General features: G+C 38.1%; 2 protein-coding genes across 4 annotated transcripts; one reads left to right on the forward strand and one right to left on the reverse strand.

The window, feature by feature from the left end:
- The first annotated feature begins 9,397 nt into the window (after window positions 1-9,397).
- LOC145041690 (protein REVEILLE 6-like) lies at window positions 9,398-11,702 on the forward strand. The gene is made up of 7 exons (XM_078989837.1): window positions 9,398-9,869; window positions 10,116-10,297; window positions 10,398-10,505; window positions 10,631-10,720; window positions 10,800-10,909; window positions 11,016-11,075; window positions 11,166-11,702. The coding sequence occupies exons 1-7, from the start codon at window positions 9,688-9,690 to the stop codon at window positions 11,259-11,261; spliced, it is 828 nt and encodes a 275-aa protein (XP_078845963.1). The 5' UTR covers window positions 9,398-9,687; the 3' UTR covers window positions 11,262-11,702.
- Window positions 11,703-15,905: 4,203 nt separating this feature from the next.
- LOC145041691 (chorismate synthase) lies at window positions 15,906-21,089 on the reverse strand. Of its 3 annotated transcripts, none has more exons than XM_078989839.1 (10): window positions 20,327-21,089; window positions 20,137-20,235; window positions 19,801-20,006; window positions 19,259-19,458; window positions 19,051-19,159; window positions 18,643-18,950; window positions 18,152-18,478; window positions 17,982-18,063; window positions 16,499-17,875; window positions 15,906-16,405 (listed from the first exon to the last, which is right to left on the reverse strand). In XM_078989839.1, the coding sequence occupies exons 1-10, from the start codon at window positions 20,392-20,394 to the stop codon at window positions 16,245-16,247; spliced, it is 2,937 nt and encodes a 978-aa protein (XP_078845965.1). In that variant the 5' UTR covers window positions 20,395-21,089; the 3' UTR covers window positions 15,906-16,244. The 3 variants fall into 3 exon arrangements, with proteins under 3 accessions (XP_078845965.1, XP_078845966.1, XP_078845964.1); XM_078989840.1 differs by having other exon boundaries at window positions 17,982-18,060; window positions 18,152-18,481; XM_078989838.1 differs by having other exon boundaries at window positions 18,152-18,481.
- Window positions 21,090-24,049: the final 2,960 nt, after the last annotated feature.

Here is a 24,049-nt window from a genome sequence, read left to right on the forward strand (position 1 = left end):
TGTATCAATGGATATTTTCGATTCTATGTGTATTAGGGTTGTTCTTACCCCGGACTCAAATAATAGTATGTTTGAGTTGTCTCTCTGCTTGTATCCGGATTGTACTTTCAGAATTCTCATATGCCAATTGCATACCAGGAACTATTAGTAGCTAGTGTAGGGTCATCTTTCACTTCGGGTTCGAAGTATCCAGTATTATCTCAGTTGTGACCAAAAGCGGTTCAGGAACATTGCGTGGAGGTCAGTGGACAGGGTCCATGTAGTATCCCTCCACCATCATCAAGGTTGGGTGGTTCTAGTCTTGGTGTTTGGGATAGCTTTTGGAAGCAACAAAGGAAGTGGCCTATCACTAAAGAGGTATCTCCGCGCATTAGTTATTCGGACCTTAAGGACATCAGTTTGAACTCAGAGGATTATCAGTATCGGGGATGCAGGAACTATTCATCCTGTACTCTGTAATTGTACGGTTTTTGGGGTGGGCTAGTGACAGATCGCTAGCAATATTAAGTCGATGGTAGTTATCATGCCTTTTGTGCAACGGAGGAAGGAATGGAAATCCTCGAATTTCGCGTGCTGTAGAGACTTAGCCGAAGCTAAGTGGGGGAGAAACAATCATGTTATGGGAGCAAAATCGGTTTTGAAACTGGGAATAGTTTCACTCTCTTGTCGGGGAGAAAGACGGCCCAGGCAACTTTATTAATTGAGTATTGTGTGAATTGGAAGTTTAGAAAACTTGCCAATTGTGAGATCTCATTCTCGAGATGTCTGATAGCAGATTGCAGAAGAATCAGTTGGGACATGCGAACCGCTTGGGGGTACTATATTTTGCTTGTATCCTCGACTATGGGTTAGTTGTAGCATTCACCAGTGGTCAGATAGTAAGAGAAATATGGTAAGACTGCGGTGTGGCCCGTAGCAATCGTATATGAGTATAACTAGACTACGGGGTGGCCCGTAGTATTAGTATAGTTAGACTGCGGTATAGCCCTTAGCATTAGTATAGTAAGACTATGGGGTGGCCCATAACACTAGTCGGCAGATAGCGTAGAAGTGTGGTGAGATTGCGGGGTGGCCCGTAGCGTTAGTTGGCTGGTAACGCAGAAGTGTTGTAAGACTATAGGAGTGGCCCGTAGCATTCAATAGTTGGCAGAATGAGTATAGTAAGACTACGCGGTAGCCGAAGCATTCGTCAGCCCCTATTCGACATTACGAATGTATCAGATGCATGATTCGTTGGCAGGGTTTTCAAATAGTTTAATATAGGGCGGGGCAGCCGCCCGGAAGTGTGTGGGCTCATATCTTCGAGTTAGCATGATAAGAACCAGGAAAGTTTAGCTGGCTGAGATCAGAAGAGGAGTGGGTCTGCATAGCCCTGGATAGGTAAGACCTGTGGGAGAGGCCGCTCCGACGTATGGATGGGTGGGACCCATGGGCGGGACTCGTGTTCTTTTAGCAACAGGTGGGACCTGGTAGAGACCTCAGGGTAAGGTAGGGGATCGGGGATCCTAGATCTTCTAGATCCAGAGTGGCTGGGTTGGTAGACCAGTTCAGGTAGTTGTGATATCTTTATGAATAACTGGGAGCAACTGAGGGAATGTTCTCGTGTTTGATAACCAGTGGGGGACCGGTATTTCGGGTAACGGTGGATCGGTTGGGACCTGGGTGGTCTCAGTTCACCCGGAAGTCGGATGGGAGTTGGCAGGACTTCAGGCAGGAATGATGATAAGGTGTTTTGGTGCAGAAGGTAGTGAGCTGATCGGGTAATGCTAAGTTGCTCACTGCGGAAATCAGGTAGTCTCGGAGGATTGTCGGAATTCACACATTGGGTGGAGTTTTCAGTATTGGAGCATCGTATAAGGGGATATTTCGTGAGTGTTAGTATGATGGTCGGCGTTGAGAGTGGTCAGAATTTCAGTTTCAGCATGAGATTTGTTTTTGATGGATATCAGAAAGATCGTGCTCATAGGAAGTTGCCTTGGAAAGGCCAGTGGCATTGCAAGGAGAGGGGGGAACCCCATGTGTATCAGTGTAAGTGCACTGGGAGTACCGGTAGGGCTACCGGTTGGTTAAAGGGTTGTACTCAAAGGTAGTAATGATCGAATTATCCCGAGGATGATGTATCCAGGAATGGACCAATTGGGTGAAGTGCTTAAAGCTGTAAGCGGATTGTAAGATAGTTGACCATGGCAGACTTCGAGGATGAAGTCTAGTTTAAGTAGGGGAGAGTTGTAACACCCAGAATCTAGAAGACCCGGAAAGGAAAGAAAACCCTAAATCAAAGGGGGTCAACTCGTCGAGTCCAAGGGAGAACTCGACGAGTCGTAGCGGGATCCATGGGCAAGGTTAAGTGACCGACTCGACGAGTCGGAGAGTGGACTCGGTGAGTTTGGTCTGGGTTAGGAAGCCCTAATTATGGGACTTGGTACCCTATTTAAGCATCTTATTCTCTTCCCTAGGATTCATTTACAGCCTGTCTCATCCAAACCCCAAGACCCTAGCCATATAACTCCATTGATTAGCTAGATCTTGCCTTGAGAGTGAATTGAAGCTTGGAGAAGGAGGAAGGACCTTGGTGGTGCAAGAAGAAGCTATAGATCCAGAGTTGGGGTAGCATTTCGGACCATTTAGAGGTAAAAAGCTTATACCTTGATTGTTAATCATCTAGATCCACTTTCTAGCATAGATTTGGTCACATTTGGACCATTTCCAAGGTCCATCTGAGTGTTAAGACTTTGAGGATGGATTGGACACATATCTGGACACTCTTGAGCTTTAGAAGCTCAAAAGTTGTTGGCTTTATCCAGCTAAGGTCCCATTTCATGACCTAGGCCTTCCTTGTAGCTTGGATTAAGTGTTCTAGCCTCATAACACCTTGCATACATGTAAAGTTAGCAACTTTACGTGCAAGGCTAGCATAAGGAGTCCAGATCTATGAGTTGGAGGTGTTGGGATGGACTGGAATCGGCAGAATAGAGATTTCATAAGATAGACTCGGCGAGTCATTTCATGGACTCGACGAGTCGGGTCGCAAACCCAAACCCTTATGTTTATGAGTTGGATCAGTGAGTGGGGTTAAAGAAGGACTCATCCAGTTTGTGTCCATAATGGACATGAAGATCATGGTACTCGACGAGTTCAAGGAAGAACTCCGCGAGTCCAAGGCAATCTCCTTAGCTTATTGGTGGTTGTCGAGGCCAACACAAATAATAACCCTAAATATTACACACTAAAATAGTGTATAGTGGTAAAGGGATCGAATCCACGGAGATTGGTTCAATTTATAACTCTATGAAAAAAATCTCTTTGTAAAAATACTTATAAAATGACAATAAATATAAAATGAGGGGTTTTGGTGTTTTGAAATACTTGAAACAAACTAGAATTAACTATGATTTAAATAGACAATTGCAACAAAAATAAGAATTTGATGTAAAATCAATAAGGGAAAGATGGTTGACTTAAAGTTTTCTCACTTTGACTTTTGATGAACATATCATTAGAATTCAATGGTGCAATACTTTGATTTAAATCCTTAATTTGGCTATAGTAATCCAAGGAGCTTGAGATTACCTAGACTTTTCTTAATTGTTGAAATGGCTAGAGAAGCTCATAACAATTTCCTTAGTCAAAGTCACTAATTCCAAATAGCATGTAATTAGTGAAAGTCAACTAGCATTAAGAACCAAAAAGTCACCAAACCCAAGAGGGGTCAAATGCTTTCACCACCATGTTGGAGGAAATGTTTTTATGATTGTGTGAAGCAAAAAACAACACAAAAATCATTTGTTGCTTGCTAATTTGAGGATCCTTTACTTAATCAAGAAATTAGCCAACTAATCACCACAAACACATTTAAACTCATGAACTAAAACATACAAGTAATGATAAGATGTTAAAACACAAAACATTTCCATAAAAATTCAGGAACATGTTCATGGATTCTTCAACATTCAACAAAAGTTCAAAGGATTAACCAAAAGTCAACCAAGATTAGCTTAGCCAAGCATGGCTAAACCCAAAGAAACAAAGTTAGAGAAAATTGTACCAAACATTAAGCAAGAATCAAGAGGTAAAAATATGATGTTCTTCAAGGGTTCTTGGCCTTCAAAAGTCTTCAAAAATCCAGAGAGAATCTCCAAAAATCGGATGTCCAAGAGTATGCAAAAGATGGGCACCAACCTTCCTCAAATAGCTCAAAAGAAGAATTTCCGAAACTGCCCCTGCAGGAGGTTGCGCGACCCGCGTGCTCTTGCGCGGGTGGGTTGCGTGGGTGGTCCCTAGATGTAGCATCTTTGGGGTTTTGGGCCTCCATAGCTTAGCCCACTTGGCCCAGATCGAATCCAATCACCTCCTAGCCCATTTTCTTCAAGTTTTTCTTCATTTTAAGCCCAATTTGACCTCTCCAAATCCTCCAAAGCTCGTGAACTCGCCCGATTAATAATTTACGTACGCTTGAATATTCCCCCGCATCTTGCAAATTTAAAGTTTATTTCTCTCCAAGCCTTCAAATAATCATCAAGATCACTCCATGCATCATCTCCACTACCCATCAAGCCCAACGTCATTTTTGTCTACCAAATCTCATCGCCTCCTATACGTCCCGAACACTCCCGCTCCGCTAGACCCGAAAACCTGCAATTATGCTCACAAGATTCGAGAGTACCCGAAATAGTCATAAAATAACAAAAAGGAAAATATGCATGGAAATTATCTAAATTATGAATGAAATATGCTAAAATAAACTATAAAAAGAAGTAAACAAAACTAACTATCACTTATGAAGATGGACTCGACGAGTTGTAGAACAACTCGGCGAGTCGATTGAAGATGGTCTTGAATGTTTAGTTGAAGGAGAAATCGTCGAGTCGCTGCTAGACTCGAAGAGTAGAGTCGAGGTTGTTTTAGGATTTAAGGAGCACAGACTCGACGAGTTGGTGGAACAACTCGGCGAGTCGAGACAACTGGAAGTTGACTTTGACCGTTGACTTTGACCTTAACAAGGACCTTGACCATAGTTGACCTATTTGACTTATGGAGGATAGTTAGGCTAATTGTTATTATTGGTATTGGTAGCTCGGGGAGCTAGAGGAGCAGCGGATCAGAGAGTTGTCGGATAGCAGTCAGAGGGTTATCAGCAACTTTAGCAGTTTAAGGTGAGTCTCCTTACTGTTTGTATGGGTCTATGGCCACAATGCCGGCCCATTTAGTTTATGTATGATAGGAAGTCCCGGGGTTAGCCCTAGGCATTACGCACGAAAGACCAGGAGGTGGATCCTGACGCACTGTTTGCTATTATGTATGAAAGACCGGGAGGTGGCTCCTGACACACTATATGTTGAGTTGCCTAGTAGAGTAGTATGTATAGTTTTCTTGGTGATGCTTGCATGGAAGACCAGGGGGTGGCCCTTGGCAACGTCCCCTTTATTTTAATAAAGGTCATGTGCTTGCCATAAGGCCATGCGTTTTTAGCATGGCCATGCCTTTTGCCCATTTGTTTTTAGCATGGCCATTTGTCATTTGTTTTTGGAAATTCCTATGCTTTTTTCTAAAAGTCCAATAAGTCTCCATTGTTGGCTCCATCTTCAGTCTAGCTTCACCACGAGTCATGTTGCTCAAATATAAGATAAGAAAGGACAAACGCGACTTGTGTCGGTGTGACAAGAACCGCGTTTCAAATGTAGTCCTTTGCTATGATGACAATGCAACAATGACTCGGGTTATGTCTTCATGTTTTCTTCCATGGAGTGACCAGTCCCTCTTCACTACAAGCTCCAAGTTCCATGCTCCATGCTCCATGCATCCAAGTTCCATGCTCCATAATGCTTGCAAAATAAATCAAAAATAGTGAAGTATCAAACATTCTTAATGAAATATGCAGTTGCCTAAATAATTAACTAAATGCAAGAACTATGAAGTAGAATGCTATGAATTGATTGAATTAAAGATGCAAAATAGGTGCGTAATATGCATTTATCAGTTGGTTTTGGATTTCAATGTGGGAGGCATCGACCACCGTCGGATCAAGCTTTAAGTGAGAGAATACCAACCGTCGGTTCAATCTTTGGTGGTATCAGCAAAGAATTCAAGGAATCTGCAAGGTGGTCATGTCAGGATTGAATGCAGGATTTGTAGGGGTCTTTCGTGGTTTCGAGGCAATGAGGAATTGATTTGATAGTGAGTGTAAGATCGGTAGTTTTCAATTTCATACATTTGTAGTGTGGTTAATTGCAGGTTCGCATGTAAATTGATCTAGTTCAAGTAGGTCGTTGAATTGGTTGGGTATCCATTTGGATAGTTAAGATTTTGTTCTTCGTCATCCGATAAAGTCATCGAGGACTTGGTCGTGGATTCAGTTAATAGTGCTTGGGAATATTGAGCTTGTTGAGATGTTGCGGAGTATTCATATGACTTTGGAGTGTATGTGTTTGTTAGGATTGACTATTCATGGAATGCTAGTTTTGTAAGCTCAAGTTGTCAATAGCTCTAAGTAGTAAGGTCACAAACTGGGTTGGAAATCCATCGATTTCGTGGTTGGCAGGACGCAGTTGAATCCAAGTGGGGGAGAATCGTTTGGATTAATGGGAATGATTTCAGATGCATATCAAGGATAAATTCCATACCCTAGAAAAAATGAGACTCAGTTCTGATCGTGGTGTTGACTGAGGTTTGCTCAAGGAGTTAGTATTTGGGTTACCTTGCACATCAGAATACGCGCATGGCAGATATGTGTTTAGATTTAGGTCAAGGATTCGTTAGGGCCTCTATGCTTGTTCTTGACTGATTAAGGCTTTGGGTTCAAAGCATAACCGACACACTTAAATGAAGTGTGGTCGAATAAGACCATGACTCCTAATTGCAAAATGGAGCCATTTTGGTTGTGTTTCAAAATGGTCTGTTTGTCGGGGAGTCAGGCAAGATTTTGGATTCTCGGGTTCTGGTACGAAATAATGGTTATCTTATGCTAATGGATCAATAGTTCATTCTCCATCAGGACGTATGAGTCCTACTATGGTTGGGTTTTGATGGTAGTATTAGAAGGTCGCTATAAGTATGAGTCAACTTTTCACCGAAGTGTGGTTCGAGAAGAATTGGTCGGATTGTCTGATTGCCTGGAAAGTAGCAAGGAGAGACTTTAAGGATGAAATCCAATTTAAGTGGGAGAGAATTGTAACATCCGGTCGATGTATGAATCAACTTTTATGTGGTTATTTTAAATAGGATTGCTACGACGTGGTAGAGCATCACTACGATGTGGCAGAACATTTTGGATCACAGGAGTTAAATAACTCGCCACGACATGGTCTTGGGGCACCATATTGTGGCAGGTGTTTGGTGAAAACCATAATTTTGGGCTTTGGACCCTATATAAGGAATATTAAGGCTAGGGTTTCAGCCTCCATCTTCCTACCAACCTTAGATATCCTAACCCTAGCCTCCATTGAAGTTGTGAGCTCATTCTTGGTGCTTTTTGGTGATTTTAGAAGGAGAGTGAAGTTCTTGGTGAGGTGGTTACTTGGCAAACATCATTTCTTCAACTAGCATATCTCCTAGACCTTGGTGAGTGTCTAAGACTCAACCTTTTCTTGTCATGTTGCTAGATCTTTTGGTTTTTGTCCCCCTTTTCCATGTTTTGATGGATTTAAGTGATGGGATCTCATAAAGTTTGCAACTTTATTAATCCCCATGTCAAATGGAGCATTTAGTGTCTTGGATCTGATTTATAATCAAGTTTTGTTGTCATGCATGGGGTTTTGGTCATTAAACCCTATTTTTGACCAAAAATGGAATATGCATGTATTGGATATGCAAGTCAAAAAAGTCACGATTTTTAAGGTCTCTTAGAAGTATGAAATGTTTTTGGAAACTTTGGAGGTGCAACTCTATGTTTAATGAGAATCTTGATGCATTAAGTTACCCTATGCGGTTAGGGTTGGGACTTTAGCTTATGGAGGGATTTGAGGGATAAAGTTGGAAACTTTTCCCATCAAGACCATAGGAAGGACCAAATCTAAGCCTTGGAGCTCTTAGAGTTGAAGGAAATGACTTATCAGTTTAAGTTGTCCAAACTCATCACTACGGTGTGGTTGAGGTCACCACGACATGGTGAGTTGGTCAAGACCTGTCTGTTTTATCGGTTTGTGGCCAAGGAGGCCATATCGTGGTGACTAGCTGGGTTAACTTTTGACCGTTGATTTGACCAAGTTTTACTTAAGGGTATTTTAGGTATTTTAAGTTGTAGTTTGAGTGTTGGTAATTATTATTTATATAGGTGATTGGTAGAGTTGGTTTTTAGAGCAGCATGTTTCCACAACTATTTCGTCTGACTGTGAGGTGAGTCTACTCACTATAAGGCACCAATGCTGACCTACTAGAATATGTTACGTAGGAAGACCAGGTGAGGGCACCTGACAATTACATGAAAGACATGGATACAGCTCCTGACAATGATATGCAATAGCAAGTTCTGGACCTTGGTAGTTATATGTAGTATGCTAGTTGTCTTTGTGATACATGCATGGAAAACTATGAGGTGGTTCTTGGCACTTGTTTGTAAGACCCATGGTTTTGGCCTCCGGTATGGCAAGGAAAGACCATGATGAGAAGCGGACCTGGTAGGTGTACCGGTGTGGCACAGACAACACCTACTTTTTCTGTCCGCATTGGAAAAAATTTCGATTTTTCGATTTTTTTTACTTATTTTTTCTACATCGGCAAGACCTATTTCAACATCGTCAATACCTACTATGTGTTCATGCGTCCGTCCCTGATCATGTGACATAATGGCAAGACTATGGTTGGCACATAGCAATCTCTATTGTATGTATGGTATGTGGTATTTTGTGGAACTCACTAAATTTTATGTTTACGGTTTCATATTTATAGTTTTAGGTGTTTCCGGTTCGAAAGGGAAGGACTCGGCGTGACTATACAACATCCCCTAGAGTTTTTTGCATTGGCAATGACCGATATTACTCTGATTTTAAATAATATATTCACTTTGATTGGGTTTGGAATTTGGAACAACTTGTTTGTATGACTTATTGTTTCGAAAATGAAAATTTTGCTATAAATTTTTGGAACGTTACATAGTCGTTATGATAAGAGTGGTGACTACTATGTACGTTCTCAAGACTTAGTACTCGAGTGAAAAGAGGCAACTGACAAGAACTTGATTATTGATTGGTAACCGGGTAAGGTTTAATAAACGGAACGCTCTCTTTATTGGTGGTAAATAAGTAACAAAAAAATATATTAAGGTTAAATCGAAACAAAAATATATAAATAATGGCTTTTTAAGGTATTAAGGCTAATTTTTTTCTTTTTTTTATCGATATTTCAGTTCTAGTTTAAGCAATATATACGATCCCATACTATATTTGAGAAGTTAAGCAGATGGAGAAGTTCGATGGTAGCAATACCGGCCAAATCTAATTCATTCAACTCTCTACACGTGTCCGGCCACACATCCGTGTTGCTACTCTTTCTCTCTCTGTATATATAAACCCCAACCCATCGACACAGTTTACTTTCAAATCCAGAGAACTTTCTAAAATCAACTAGAAACCCAATTCAAAGACCCTCGATTCAATCTGCTATCCAAACCCTAATTTGTTTCCCCTCCTTTTTTTGATATTGGAACAATCACCCGCTCAAGTTTTGCATCGATTAGGATTCGTTGAATCTTCCATGGGTTTTGATTCGCTGCTGCCGGCGCCGGTAAGCACTGATAGCTCTGTTGCCGGCGTTAATTGTCCGAACCCGTTGTTGGATGATGCGAGTAAGAAGATTCGGAAGCCGTATACTATTACCAAGTCTAGACAGAACTGGACTGACATTGAACACGATAAGTTTCTCGAAGCGCTTCATCTGTATGTATATCTATCTTAAATGCAGTTTTTGTTGAATTATTCGTCTGAGGAAAACATAAACTGAACAAGAAGATTTCTGCTGTTATCCCTTTCTATCGATTGAAGTTTAATCATTGAGTCTGTTTGGTAAGGGTGTAAAAGAGATCTAAACTGCTTAGGAACTGTAAATGTTTACCTTGCAAACTGTAAACACATTCAAAAACGGTGAAATTCTGATTGTTTTTATTGGTGTTTGACAATTTCCAGATTCGATCGAGACTGGAAAAAAATCGAAGCTTTTGTTGGATCCAAGACTGCTATTCAGATACGCAGCCATGCCCAGAAGTATTTTCTGAAGGTCCAGAAGAGTGGAGCAAATGAACATGTCCCACCCCCTCGCCCAAAGAGGAAAGCAGCTCATCCCTACCCTCACAAAGCCCCTAAAAATGGTAGGATTATTCACTCTTAATCAAAATTCATCTCATTTTCAAGAAACTCTTAAGCATATGATATATGACATTTTATGTACTTTCTGTGTGTATCCAAAAGGAGGAATTTCACAATCTGCTAGTGAAGACATCATATTGAGAGAGCCATATTTGTGGCCTACAAATGGTGGTTTGTCTACCTGGACATATAATGATGTGGCAACACAAGGTCTGAAACTGAAACCGAAACCGAAATCGAAACTGCAACCCCTTTGTTTTTACTTATTATGATTGTGGAAAGAAAACAAATTTGGTTCGTTTTCCAACTTTTTTGTTCTTTTTTGGGGGTTGCAGATGATGTGAGATCATCGCATAATTGTAGCAGTAGCAGTACTGGTGAAACAAACAACCGACAAGACTTAAAGCAGAAAACCACAGGCAGAGGTTTGTGTAAAAAGACATGAATGCCCTTATTGAGTTATTTGTTTTCCAACTTATATATTTAACTTTGTGTTACATGCAGTGATGCCTGATTTCCCAAAAGTCTATAGATTCATTGGGAGGATGTTTGACCCTAACGAAAGCAATCACTTGCAAAACTTGAAGATGATGGATCCAGTGGATGTTGAGACAGTATGACTTATATTTTTTTTAAATGTTTACTAAACTTTGATATTAGTATATGATTATTTATTACAAAATGTATATCAATAAAAAAAAAAAATTGTTTTTTGTTCAGGTGGTTTTGTTGATGAAAAATCTGTGTGCTAATTTGAAAAGCCCACAATTCGAGGACTATGTAAGTACTCTGCAATATTGTAGTAAAAGACTAGTACTCAGTTTACCTTTCTCATGAATGAAGAAACATATTTTATTTGTTTTCATGCAGAAGAGGGTATTTTCGTCATATGATGAAGGAACTGGAAAAGTGGCATCAAGCGGTCCATTTCAAGTGTTGTCTGGGAGTGCAATACGATCTTCATAGATGTCTAATATTCCTGTTTTTCTTTTTTTCTGAAAATCTCAGGTAGAGCATGTCGTATACATAAACTCCAATTTCCAGTTAGAGGCACATGTTTTTTTGTGATGTTTTTGCAGGCAGGTGGAAAGTGTAAACTGTAATATATTATATATTTCTGTTGTCGACTTTACATGAACAAAGTGCGTTTCAGAGGGATGCTTTTGCTTTGTAAATAGGATATAGATAGAGTGTGTGTGTGTGTGTTGGTTGAAATGTTGAGAGTCTTGGAGATTAATCATTATATGTTTTATGTTATGGTGGCATGTGTAACAGAATGTTGCAAGATGTTGTGTTTGTTTTTTTTGGAATAAGATGTACATCTTGGTATGAACAAGTAACACAAGGCTGGATCTTTCATATCATTTTAATAGTTGGATGTATATTAGCTTGAGTTATTGACACGTATTTTTGTTAGTTGTTGCTTATTTATTTCCATAGATATCGTTTATACTCCCTTTCTCTTCAAGTCTATTCATATTTTCATGTGTATCCAAGACAACACACATGGATACTATATTAATGTAGAAAGACAGTAATTGATACATAAGAGATAGAGGTTTTATATCTTTTGCCTATGTGTTATAAAAGGTGAAATTAGAGTTTGAACCTAGCTCCAAATCATTCCTAAGGCATTCCTTAAAACATTTCCAACTGGGTGTATTTTCGAATTTTACTATGGCATAGGCAAGTGGATAAATTCAATTGTTTGAATCAAACAGACAAGGAAATGGATCTTCCATAAAGGCACCATTCAGACTAAGTAGATCCATCGCTCCATTTCTAAATCTTATTTTCATAGCTCCTAGACAAACAAAAATCCTTTTAAATTGCGTAGTAGGAGAAGCAAGATTTGGTGAGATCACAACATCAATTTTTACTGTGGTGTCTTGCTTAGTTGACTATATAGTATCCCAGCCATGTCCACATCAATATCCTCCATTTCATTCTCTTCATCCACTAGAAAATCACTAGCACTAGAGTCTGAATTACTATCATCTTCTTCATCTTGCTTTATACTATACATTGTTGCATCATCATTGACTTAATCTCCATTAAATTGATCAAAGTGCTCAATTTTGAGCATCACGCCTTTTTCCACTTAATGATCAAGCTCTCCTTCCACATCACCCATGTTGAGTTACATCTATTGAGACATACTCTTTTGCAACAACATTAGTCTTTTACTACCTTGTCATTAGCATCCCGTGTTTCACAATCCATTACACTAATTGGAACATCATACATAGTAACAACTATCATGTGAACTCCTTCATGCCCTTGTTCACTCAAAGTTACTTCCTCAACACAATCCATACATGATCTCTTATTACAAGACCTAAACCTTCACTTCGTTTCAAAAATTTAGCATCCACAATGGTGAGTTCAATGAGAAGTTGAATGAGATAACAAGTTTATGTGTCATTCAATGAATGAAACTCTGTCATTGAGATGTCACATTGGCTTTCAATAGATTTAGAGTTCAATGGTCATTGAACTCTTCAATTAATGGGAAAAATGAAAGTTTTTAATTTTTAAATATTTACTATAAATTACATTTTATTGAATTTTGTGAAGTTCAATACATTATAGGAAAAAAATGATAGAGTTGTATGGATTATAGAAAGATGATGTGGCAATCCATTGAACTTGTACAGGGTCGGCCCATAAGGCGGGGCAAGCTGAGCGACGGCCCCGGGCACAACGATGGTTAGGGGCCCCAATATTTATGGATTTATTTGTATTGACATATAATAAATATATACTAAATGCACATTAGCAATACGTAGGAGATGGCAACGATGTCTGTTTGCTTTTTTGAAGGTTTTATGTTCGAATCCGTGAAGTAACACGTTAAAATTTTATATTTAAGCACTTTAAAATTTGTTATAAAGTTTTAAACACTGATTATCAATTTGATTGTAGCTTCTGTGGTTGAGAGGCGCAGTGTCTAGCCTTTTGAAGAGAAGGTCTCTACTTCTCCCAATTAGTGTAGTATTTTTTTTTTAATTAATATCAATTTTTAAACAAGATTAAATATAAAACTAATTATAGTTTAGTAGCTTAAGCTTTGTTGATATTTAATCGCTTTATACAACTTCTGCCAATTAAATTTCTACATTTAAGTTTATTTGTTAAAAATAATTTACAATACCTAATTTTAAACTTTGGCATTAAATTTATTTTAAAAGTAAAGAGATGATCATAAAAATAAAAATAATCACATTATGATGGAAGATATACTTAAATGACTCAAGTTTTAAGAGTTTACCAAAATTACCATCAAATAAGAAATGAGCATTTAAGATTTTAAGATTGTGTTGGTATATAATGTTTATTTATTTTGACATTTGAATCAAATGTTTTTTTTTAAATCTCTCAACTTCTTAATTTGGAATGTTCATCGGATTTGGACTTCTCTTTGAATTTTCAGGATGGTTTTTTCTATTTAAAATACAAAATATTTTTTTGTTAGAAAAAATACTTTTAATGTAACATAAAGTTTGTCTGAAAAAGTCCGAAGTCGAACCATTTTGGATTAGAATTATTTCTACAAAGGACTCAAAAGTTAGTTATAAAGAGCTAAACTCATATTTATGATGATAATTTTTATAATTGTCCCTAATTAAAAAATTTTAATAAAGGGTCCCTCTTTGGTTTTCTCTCGGGGCCTAAAATATATTAGGACCGGCCATGAACTTGCGGATGCCCTGAATTCTAGTGACAATTATCAATGACAATGAAGAAACATCATGTTATTGTTCTTGTCAGGGTTCATTTTCCATAACATTATCATCATTTAATTCCTCAACAAACAATTTTGACTATCATTTGGAGACATGAAATATGTTAACAAGTTGGTGTTATTAGTATACACCTTGATCACTTTTTTTGGACCCAATATACTTAGATAGCCTACGAACATCATTATTATCCGGAGCTTTAAGACCAAAATCCAAGTTTTCGTTGGGTTGACTAAAATAGTAATATATTACTAGGGATAACACATATCCTAAATGTACCATGACATTATCTAACTCATGCATTTTAAGAACTCGTTTATGTCAATCAAGTCCAAATATCTCACTTGTCCCTATACATATACCTTATTCCTTGAAAACGGGTGAAGCTTTCACCATGGTGTTAATCGTGAAGAAGTGGGGTGCATGGACCCTACTTGATTGTAAATTCCATCTTATATATATTAAGGTAAAATAGGATTTGTTTCATATGTTTTTACAGCTGGTCTCAGTTGGTTTTGGCGGACACCCTTTTGAAAATTGAGACTTTGTTTCTCTTAATCTGTCTTAAAACCTAACAAAATTGCCTATCATCTATTTTTTGTGGAAAAAACCCCACAGAGGAGCAATGCCATTCCAAAAATATCCAGCTTTATCACTAATTTGATCTTAAATCAAGGTTTACATATATAAAACCCCAAATTAAATACCTCTATATGATGCTATTATAATAAACAAAGGCTTCAAAATGTTCCTTCTGTGATTTTACAAACACTTTTTTATACATACAAATTTTCTATTTTTTTTATGTTTTATGGACCTTAGTTACCATTTGTTCTGAATCCACCACTGATCATGAACAACGTGGGATTACCATCTATAATAATAATAATAATAATAATAATAACAACAACAACCACCTACAAACCAATCAAAAACCACAAATCAAGGCATTTTGCTTGATCGTTCAAAATTTTAACAAATTGAATAAAATGAGACAATGATACTTATCATACATAGTCACCACATCAAAAAACGGGTCGACATGTCTTATTGTCCATATTGTAAGGATCATATTATATTATATTCAAGAAATCAAGTCTTCAACTCTTTTGATGGATTAAGGTTTTTTTTTATGTTTTTACACTCGATAAAGGAGGGAGAATGGCAAGGCCCAAGGGACAATGAAGTTGAGGGCTCATTTATGTAATATAAGGGTTTAAAATAATAAATAAATAACACAATTGTGTGAGGGACACGGTGTTGAAGAAAACAGAAGCATTTTAATGGTTAGAATTAGTGACCAAATTTACAATAAAACTCTCAAACAATTACCATTTTGCAAAATGAAACTACTTTGGACCTTCATCAAAGAAAATTGCAAACCAGAGAAAGTTTTTTTTTTAGTTTTTTCAAAAACTATCATTATGATCTCTATGCCAATCTCAAATAACTTTCCAAAAATCCTAAATTCTAAGCCACTTGGTGGTTTTGCCTAACAATACATTGCAATAATGTCAAAGTATTACTTAGGTTATGCATGTGAAAGATAACACATGACCTGATATTATTATGTCACGTATATAGAAAACGACATTTTGACTCGAGTTCTTTAGTCCAACTCCCCCCATCCCCCCTTCTTTTTGCCACCCTCCACCACCAGATCTTCCCTGATCCTTTTTCCCCTCCCTCCCACAGTATATATATATATATATATATATATATATATATATATATATATATATATATATATATATATATATATATATATATATATATATATATATATATATATATATATGTATGGGAGTTGAATTTGATTTGGTTATGATGATGTTGCATGAGTAACAACAGGCAAAAACAACAAAAGAAAAAGAAAACTAAGGTGTGAAATGCGCATTACAACATAAAATCTCACGACTCTACATCCTGTATCCTGACAAACCATATGTATCCAACAAGGAACGGAACCTTTGTCTTTGTCTTTATCCAAGTCCAACAACAAAAGAAAACACAAAACACGCCCAGAAAACACAAGTTTTTCACCCTCTCTCTCTCTCTCTCTCTCTCTCTCTCTCTCTCTCTCTCTCTGTTTTCTTACGGTTTCAAAACAAACACCCTAACCCTACTAACAATATCACCACGGATTTCAGGTAGCAGGTGTATCACAGAACACTCCACATGTACATTACACAACCACAACCACCACCTATCTGTATCTGAAACCACCCATATCCAGCCCCTGTCCCCCACCTTGGTTGTTATTCAGTGGGAGTGGGCGTATCTGCTGCTTCGACTGTGCCCTCAGTTCCATCTCCATCATCCTCTGAAACACTTCCGGATGGTTGCTTCCGCTCCCATCACCAACCCCTGACACAATTTTTTATAATTTTAATAATTTCAATAATCACATCAAACATTAATATTATCATGTATTTTTGAAGGTTTGGTTCAAATATTTACCAGGTAATGGCATACCGAGTCCCCCAATGTTGCTCTGCTGACCAAATGGGAACCCGTGCATTGCTGCTATTGCTGCTGCTTCCCTGTCTCCCATAAAAGGTCTTGGAACATCACGCATCAAGTGAGGTGGAGGGAAGTTCCGCATCTGAGGTGGCAACATTTGCTGATGCTGATGATGACCTGGATTAATGTCGAACCCAGTGACACGCGTATCAGGGTGATGATGAAAAGGAGGTTGAAACTGTTGATTAAGAGCAGGTGGTGGAGGCGTGCCACGTTGCATAAGATGCTCCGGGAATCTCATTTGGGAATTTATATCCAACGGGTGAAACATCGGACGCCGATTGTTATTCTGATTCATTTGTGCTGCTGCATGCATTTGAGGAGATGGACCTTGCCCATGAATATGAAGATTGTTGTTGCTAAACTGTCTACTTTCCTGTTCAAACATCTCGTGGGGTCCACGAAGAAAACCAGAATTCAGAGCCGCAAGTTTTTCCGATATGCCAAACGGGTCACGGGTTACATTTGGATCGCCCACGCTAATCAAGCTTTCCTCTTCAGGCAGCTCGATTTCCCCAACCTTCGCCTTTGGAATTCTGAACTCCAACGGGTCAGGGTCGACCCGTGGACCGTTGAACTTCAACCAGCTTTCAGGGTCGTCTGATTTCACAGCTTGTTTCTGTTTCGAGGACAATTGGTTAGGGTTACTTTCGTAATTTCCCATTCCGTCCACACTAGAAGACAACGGACCGTTCATTGATAGCTCATTCTGCTCGAACATATCGATTCGGGCAGACCCCATGCCCCTCTGGGCAGAAACAGGAGCTTGGGCAGATTGCAGCTCTTTCATAAAAGCAGTCCCAAAAAGCGATTCCAGTGAAAGATTCTGCCCGGGATTCCCTTCGTCTTTTGGCTTTTCAGATGGAGGATGGTTTTGCTTTTCTGATGACTTCGTGTCATCATCAATGGTGGCGGAGGTTCCTTTTTGTAACAGTGAAAGGAGGTGATTAGTGGCATGGTTGTCAACCGGTATAGCATTTGTGTTATCTTGGCCGGAAACAGCCCAATCGGGGACAGGTGGCGGCAAGGCTGAGGAGGTTTTTTCGGTATATTCCGAGAGTATAGTTTGTTCCAGGTCTTCACATGTAAGGACTGGAGCAAGAGCAACTGGAGGTGCAGCGGATTCTTGTCTGTAATTGTTGTACAACTGGTTGGAGTCCGAGGGCGTTTTGGTAATTACACCAAATGGTGCAATTGGGGGGTCAGGTGATATGATATTAGGAAGTTGAGATGCAGATTTGTCACCACCAACAATCAGTGAAAGCAAGTCGTTTGGTCTAGTAGATGAGAGATGATCACCCACAGGTTTCTTTTCTGCAAAAAAGATTCAAGAAAATGAATCATTCATAATTATGAGACATACTTATTAATGTGTGTGTGTGTGTGAGAGAGAGAGAGAGAGAGAGAGAGAGAGAGAGACCTTCTTCATTAAACCACTGAGCAAATCTGGAAGATTGGACATTATGGGGGCTGAGAGGATCATCTGGCTTAGTCTTTTGCTGCTGAAGAAAAATAGATGTATCAGTATCAGGGGTAAAATAGTCAAAAGTTTAGGGTTTCTTAGGATTATCAATTGGTAGTAACGCATACCTCAAGAAAACCTGTGGGCCCACCATCTTTTACTGCTGGAGAAGTAGAAGCTCCAAAAAACTTTCCAAGGATGGATGTTGAAGGTTCCTGAGAGGAATTGCTGAGAACTTTATTGAGTTGAAAAACTTCACCATCAACAGCTTCATGGAGTTGTGGAAAACCAGAGATTCTGTGTGAATGATGATCACCAACTCCAAGCTTCTCATTTGGTTCACCCTGCTCTGTTATATCTAACTTATGAAGTGACTGTATGTTATCTAGGGTTCCATTTTGAGTGTGGTTACCCTTCCCAATCAAATGGATTTCCTCTGTTCCAGGTTTAGGATTCTGCTAAATAACAAATGCATCAATCAGTAAAACAGATCATAAGTAAGATGGTCATTACTATTTTACATATGAGTTGACCTTTTTCTGAAAAAGAATGTTCCATTCCATGATTTCAAACAGACCCTAAGAGATAAAACAGAATATAAAATATGCAAGACATTTACCTCTTTTTCCATGGAAGAGACAGGTTTTGTTGTTGAGCTCTTCTCCAGTATTGTGCTTCTAAATCCTGGTGGAACAAGTGGTCGGGGTTTGGAAGACTGCAACACACTGGATAATTTCCCAGAATCCTCATTTGGAACAGATTGAACTACAGAATTCAATTCACCACCACTTGCCTCCAAAACCCCTTCTTCCTTGCTCTCCTCCAAAATAAGCTCACTAAATGCATCACTTTTAACCTTATTTCCACTTGATTTCTGCTTTTCTTGTAGCACTTTCTGCTGTTCCTTCCTCATCAACTCAAAAGAAGCTGCAAGAATTAATTTTTTTTTTTTTAAAGCATAAATCACCTTCACAAATCATCAACCACCAACAAAAAGACAGTTGTTTTTTTCTAATTTTGTTTTTACCTCTTCTCTTTCTTTCCTCTTCTGCTCTATCCTGACTTGCAATGTCACTGGAACCAAATGTTTCATCATTAAATGAGTCGTGCGTATTAGTTCGCGCATGTGGGATAGCCTGAAGAAAACATTAAATATGAAAATAAGTATATACACGTCACGCAAGGGGGTATCAGTCATATTTATGAAACTTCAGGGTTAGATATGAAAATTAAACCTTAAAAGGGCGAGGGGGTTGATAAGCCTCATTACTCCTATTAAGATGGTAGTGGTCGTTTGATTGACTCTTTGGAGCAGATGTCCCAGGTGCAAATCCAGAAGGTCTTGGAAAAGAGCCACTTCCAAGAAGTCCATCATGCTCAGAGTTTTGCCATGGTCTCCTAGATTGATTGTTGCCATGATTGCGTCTTCCAGAATCTAAACAAGAAAACTATCATCAATTCAATGTTTCTTTTTTATAGAAACGGACAGATATTTTAACGTTTCTGCGAGATATAATTTCAATAAAAATGGAAAACAATCAATCCCGATACGAACTACGTAATGAGTCGAATAATTTAATTCAACCAACTACTTATTTTCCCGGATAATAGCATCAAAACATTATAGATACTAACATATAGAATTAAAGATACAATAACTGCGTTGACTTGTTGCATAATGCATAATTGCATATCTATGACAACTAACCCTACTGATCAATTTGCAATGTGCATAGTGATTTATAACGAAAATTTTGATATGTACTCGGAAACCAACCTGGATCCAAATCAGATGTTGAATCTCCATCTTTATCACTCCATCCAGATGCGCGATTGTCCCATCTTCCATAGACTCCTCGAGAGAAATTACTTGAATCACCCCGAGTGGGTGGTGAAGAGCTGTAATCATTACGACGAAAACCTTGTAATGGCAAATTGCCATGACTTCTTGGCCTTTCTTGTACGCTATTATCTTCAAATTCACTGGTTTGAGTGAAGCAATCAAGCAAAATTAACAAAAGAGCATGTTACAACTTACTACAGCATTTATTGAAAGTTCACATGATTGGCATAGAGATTGCATAAAGATTGATGAAATTCTAGAAGAATCTACCTCAGAACTGATTGGTCGAAGCCACTCGGCAGGCTTTTGCAGATTTCTAACTCGCTTAATGAAAGGAGAAAATCTCTGGTATACGAAATTCTTGGTTTCCTGAATCATCCAACACAAAACAGAAAAACAACCCAGATTAACATCAAATTAAAAGAGATTTTCAACGAAGAGATTTTTGAAAAAGTTCTACTTTTCAGATTCTTGAATCGATTCAGATGCCTTCATAGCTGAGCTTCCATCATCGTTTACCAAGCTCATTTTGTAGTAACAGCGTAATCTAACTCCCCGCAATCAAACCCCACTAATATACTCCAAGAAGATTACCGCGCCTCTATACCCTATCAGTAGGCCAACTACGATTAACGGAGCTAACAACCTTCTACGAGATTCAAAACTGAGTTAAATCTACTGCTTTGAAAGCCTTTGTTTACAATAGTCCTATTCTGCCCCGATCAAACCTATTCAAAATTGGAAAATCCTCCCCTAAAACACCACCTATGGACTCAAACAACTCCTTTCCATTAGATCAATCTTGAAATTACTTACGGAACGCGAACAAACGCAGACTAACTCATCCCTTCATATACATGAACAAATTATACAACTCCCTCAAAACGCATTCATCTAAACATCTCTGCTCAATACATAAATCTAAAATCTAGGGTTTTGTATTTGTTCTCTATTTTTGTTTCGTAATCTAGAATCAAAAGGCTCCAAATCGCTAGGGTTTTGTTCATACGATAACCTGGATCGGAGAAATGGAAATTCAGAAGAATTAACCTAATCCTGACAGGAGAATACACAACATTTCTAGGGCTTCAAACGAGTTTTGCTTCGATTGATCGCCGATGATCCAGATAATTTCGCAAGATAAAATAATTTTGGAAAGAGAACGTTTTGGCAGAGGGAGAGAGAGGAGGAGGGAGGCTTCTCTTTCTTGGTAGCAAACAAAAAGGGGATATGTTTGCTAGAATATACATTTAATTCCAAACTTTATCCCTCAAGTATTAATTAATGCAGATTGAGTCCTTTGATTAACTTTTACCCTTCTCATATGAAAATTTTGCCTCACTTCACATTTGTTTTTGAGAAAAAATATATATATTTTTTTCTTTAAACACTGTCTACAAAAAAGGAAATAATAAAGCAAATTCCAAAAGTAAATTTTTGCACTTGTGATTACAAGTAATCATCATTTTTATCCGTATTCCTCAAGTGACCACTTATGCAAGTAATATTTAACAAGTTAATAGTATCACAATGGCGGAGTCAGATGGGGTGTTAGGGGTACTACAACACTTCCAAAAGATTTGTTTAATATATATGAAAAAAATTATTTGTAAACATATTTTATGTTATTGTACCCCCAGCTAAAAAGATTATATCATGTTTTTAATATCCCAAATATGATAACTTCATATAATATTTATTGATAATTTTTGTATCCCCATATAAAAATTTCTAGTTCCGCCACTGTATCGCGATAAGAAATCTAGACGAAAAAATATCCACATTAAGAAATTTGTTATTTGTACGGTGAATGTTGATATTTGTATTACGAAAAGTTCAAGCCCAACAGTTACTTAATTCTCTTAAATTCTATATAATGTTCTTATCAGTCTTATTAAATATATGTATGTATACATTTTCAAAAAAAATATATATGTTTTTAATAAACGAATAGTTTAATTTTGTTATTATTTGCATTACAGGGTCATTGGAGACGATCTATCTGGGAACTTAATATGTTAGGTCAAAGGTGAATAATTAACGTGTATATTTTGTCTACATATATAAACTTTGATGGGTTATTAAATTTGATATCATTAAAGATAGGTTTCGTCACATATATAAAGTTTGATGGGTTGTTATATTTGGTATCATTAAAGATAGGTTTCGAATATAGTTCTAATGTCGGTTTGTCTTTTAAACATCTTAATTTGCACTATGGTATGGAGATAATTAATGATAATGATGTCAATCTCATAAAAGAGTTTTGTTTATGGCATCTCAAACAAGTATATTTGGAGAATATACTAGGGGCATTTGATCTTAACATACTTTGCAACACCCGGTTCCCAGGTAAATTCCCGTTTTTTTTTAATTATTGTTTAGTGCATGGAAAGCCATTACACTAAGTGTAATGGTGGGTTACATTGATCGTAACTCATTAAAAGTGATCATGGATTCCATCTAGTACGATGGGCGTACATATAAGTATGCTTAGCGTACTAATGCAAAGTGCAAAACCCTAAATTATAGGGTTTGGACCCTATTTAAACATTTTATGACCTCAAAGCCCCTCTCATCACCAGCCTCCATTGGCCCAAAGCAGTCCCCTTGAAAACTTAGTCTCTTTTGAGAGAGTATTGAGCCTTTTTAGTGATTCGATGTGTGTTGGGTACATTTTCAAGAAGGATGTGCTCTTTAGAGAAGCATTGGTTGGTTGGAAGCTTGTAGATCCAGACCTTGTTCATCTTGATCATCATTTTGGAGGTATAGTCTCAACCGTGTTGATTCATCTCTTAGATCTAGTTAGCTTAGGGTTTTTGGCATATTTTGGTCCCGTGGGTTGATTCATGTGAGTAAAGGATACTCCAAAAGATTAGGTTAACATTAATTGATGTTTCTGAGGTCCCTAGTGCATAAAAATTGTATCTTGATGACTTTGGTTAATACATGCATGAGTTGATGTTCATTATATGAAGTTAGAAGGTTAGAAATTGGTTTTAGGCTTCTTTGAGCCATGCAAAGGCATCAAGTTGATGACTTTATCAATTGAGACATTTTCCAAGAGCAAGATATGTGATTTGGACGTTTAGACTTTAGGTATTAAGTGCTTAATATGGATTTTAGGCTTTAGGGGAGTACGTTGGGTGTAACCTCTGGGTATGTTTAGCGTAATGTGTTCAACCCCATTTTTATTTGTTGTTGAGGCTTGTACGTTAGGCATAATGGGGTGGTACGCTTAGTGTACTCACCAAAAGGTCTTTAGCTCATTGTTGGGTCTTAGGTCTTTATGGGTTTGTGCCATGGTTAGATAGGTCAATTAAGAAAAATGTTAAATGATATTTTACCCTTACCATGTTAGATTGTAATCTGACCATTTATTATGGATTATTACCCTGATTATTTATCAGGGTTAATTTTAGATATGTTCAGTGTGAGGAGTCATGGTAGCAGCTCGAGAGTGTGATTTGTTCATATTTATATTGATGTGAGTTTCCTCACTGTGTTTGTGGGTCGAAGACACCAATACCGGCCCACTAGATTATGTTGTAAGATAGTAGTGGTCTTTGTGACACTTACTGATATGCTTGTTGTAACGTCCCAATTTTTAAGACAAAAAATTTCATTTTTAATTAAGTAACTTATAAAATAGTTTACCCAAAACATTGCCAATGTCATATAAATTCATAAATCGTAACAACGTGTCTCAAAACCATATAATCAATAGTAATAAAAATCATAGTACAATCCCAGAAAAACTCAATGCGGAAATCATGTGTGTGTGATGCGCTGCTACACCGTCGACTCCTTCCCCTAGGATGAAGAGGTACCTGAAACCAAAATGAAACTGTAAGCATAAAGCTTAGTGAGTTCCCCCATCATACCACATACCATACAATCATACATGCTACTGGGAAATTTTCGGGTGCCCGACCTACCCATGTCAAGCCATTCTGGGGTGTTGACTACCCGTATCAAGCCATTTTGGGGTGCTCACTACCCATGCCAGGCCATTTTAGGGTGCCTGCCTACCCTCCGGACTATTTCCCTCGGTCACGGGGACTATTTCACCCCTACTACTATCACAAAATAATCTATCATAAACATACTATCAGACATATCTGGGGTGTCAGACCTACTCCTCGGTCCTAACAACCGATCGGGGGACTATTCCCCTCTTACT

The sequence above is a fragment of the Lactuca saligna genome, chromosome 4 (assembly GCF_052625555.1).
Source record: "Lactuca saligna cultivar CGN05327 chromosome 4, ASM5262555v1, whole genome shotgun sequence".
In the NCBI taxonomy this organism is placed as follows: domain Eukaryota; kingdom Viridiplantae; phylum Streptophyta; class Magnoliopsida; order Asterales; family Asteraceae; genus Lactuca; species Lactuca saligna.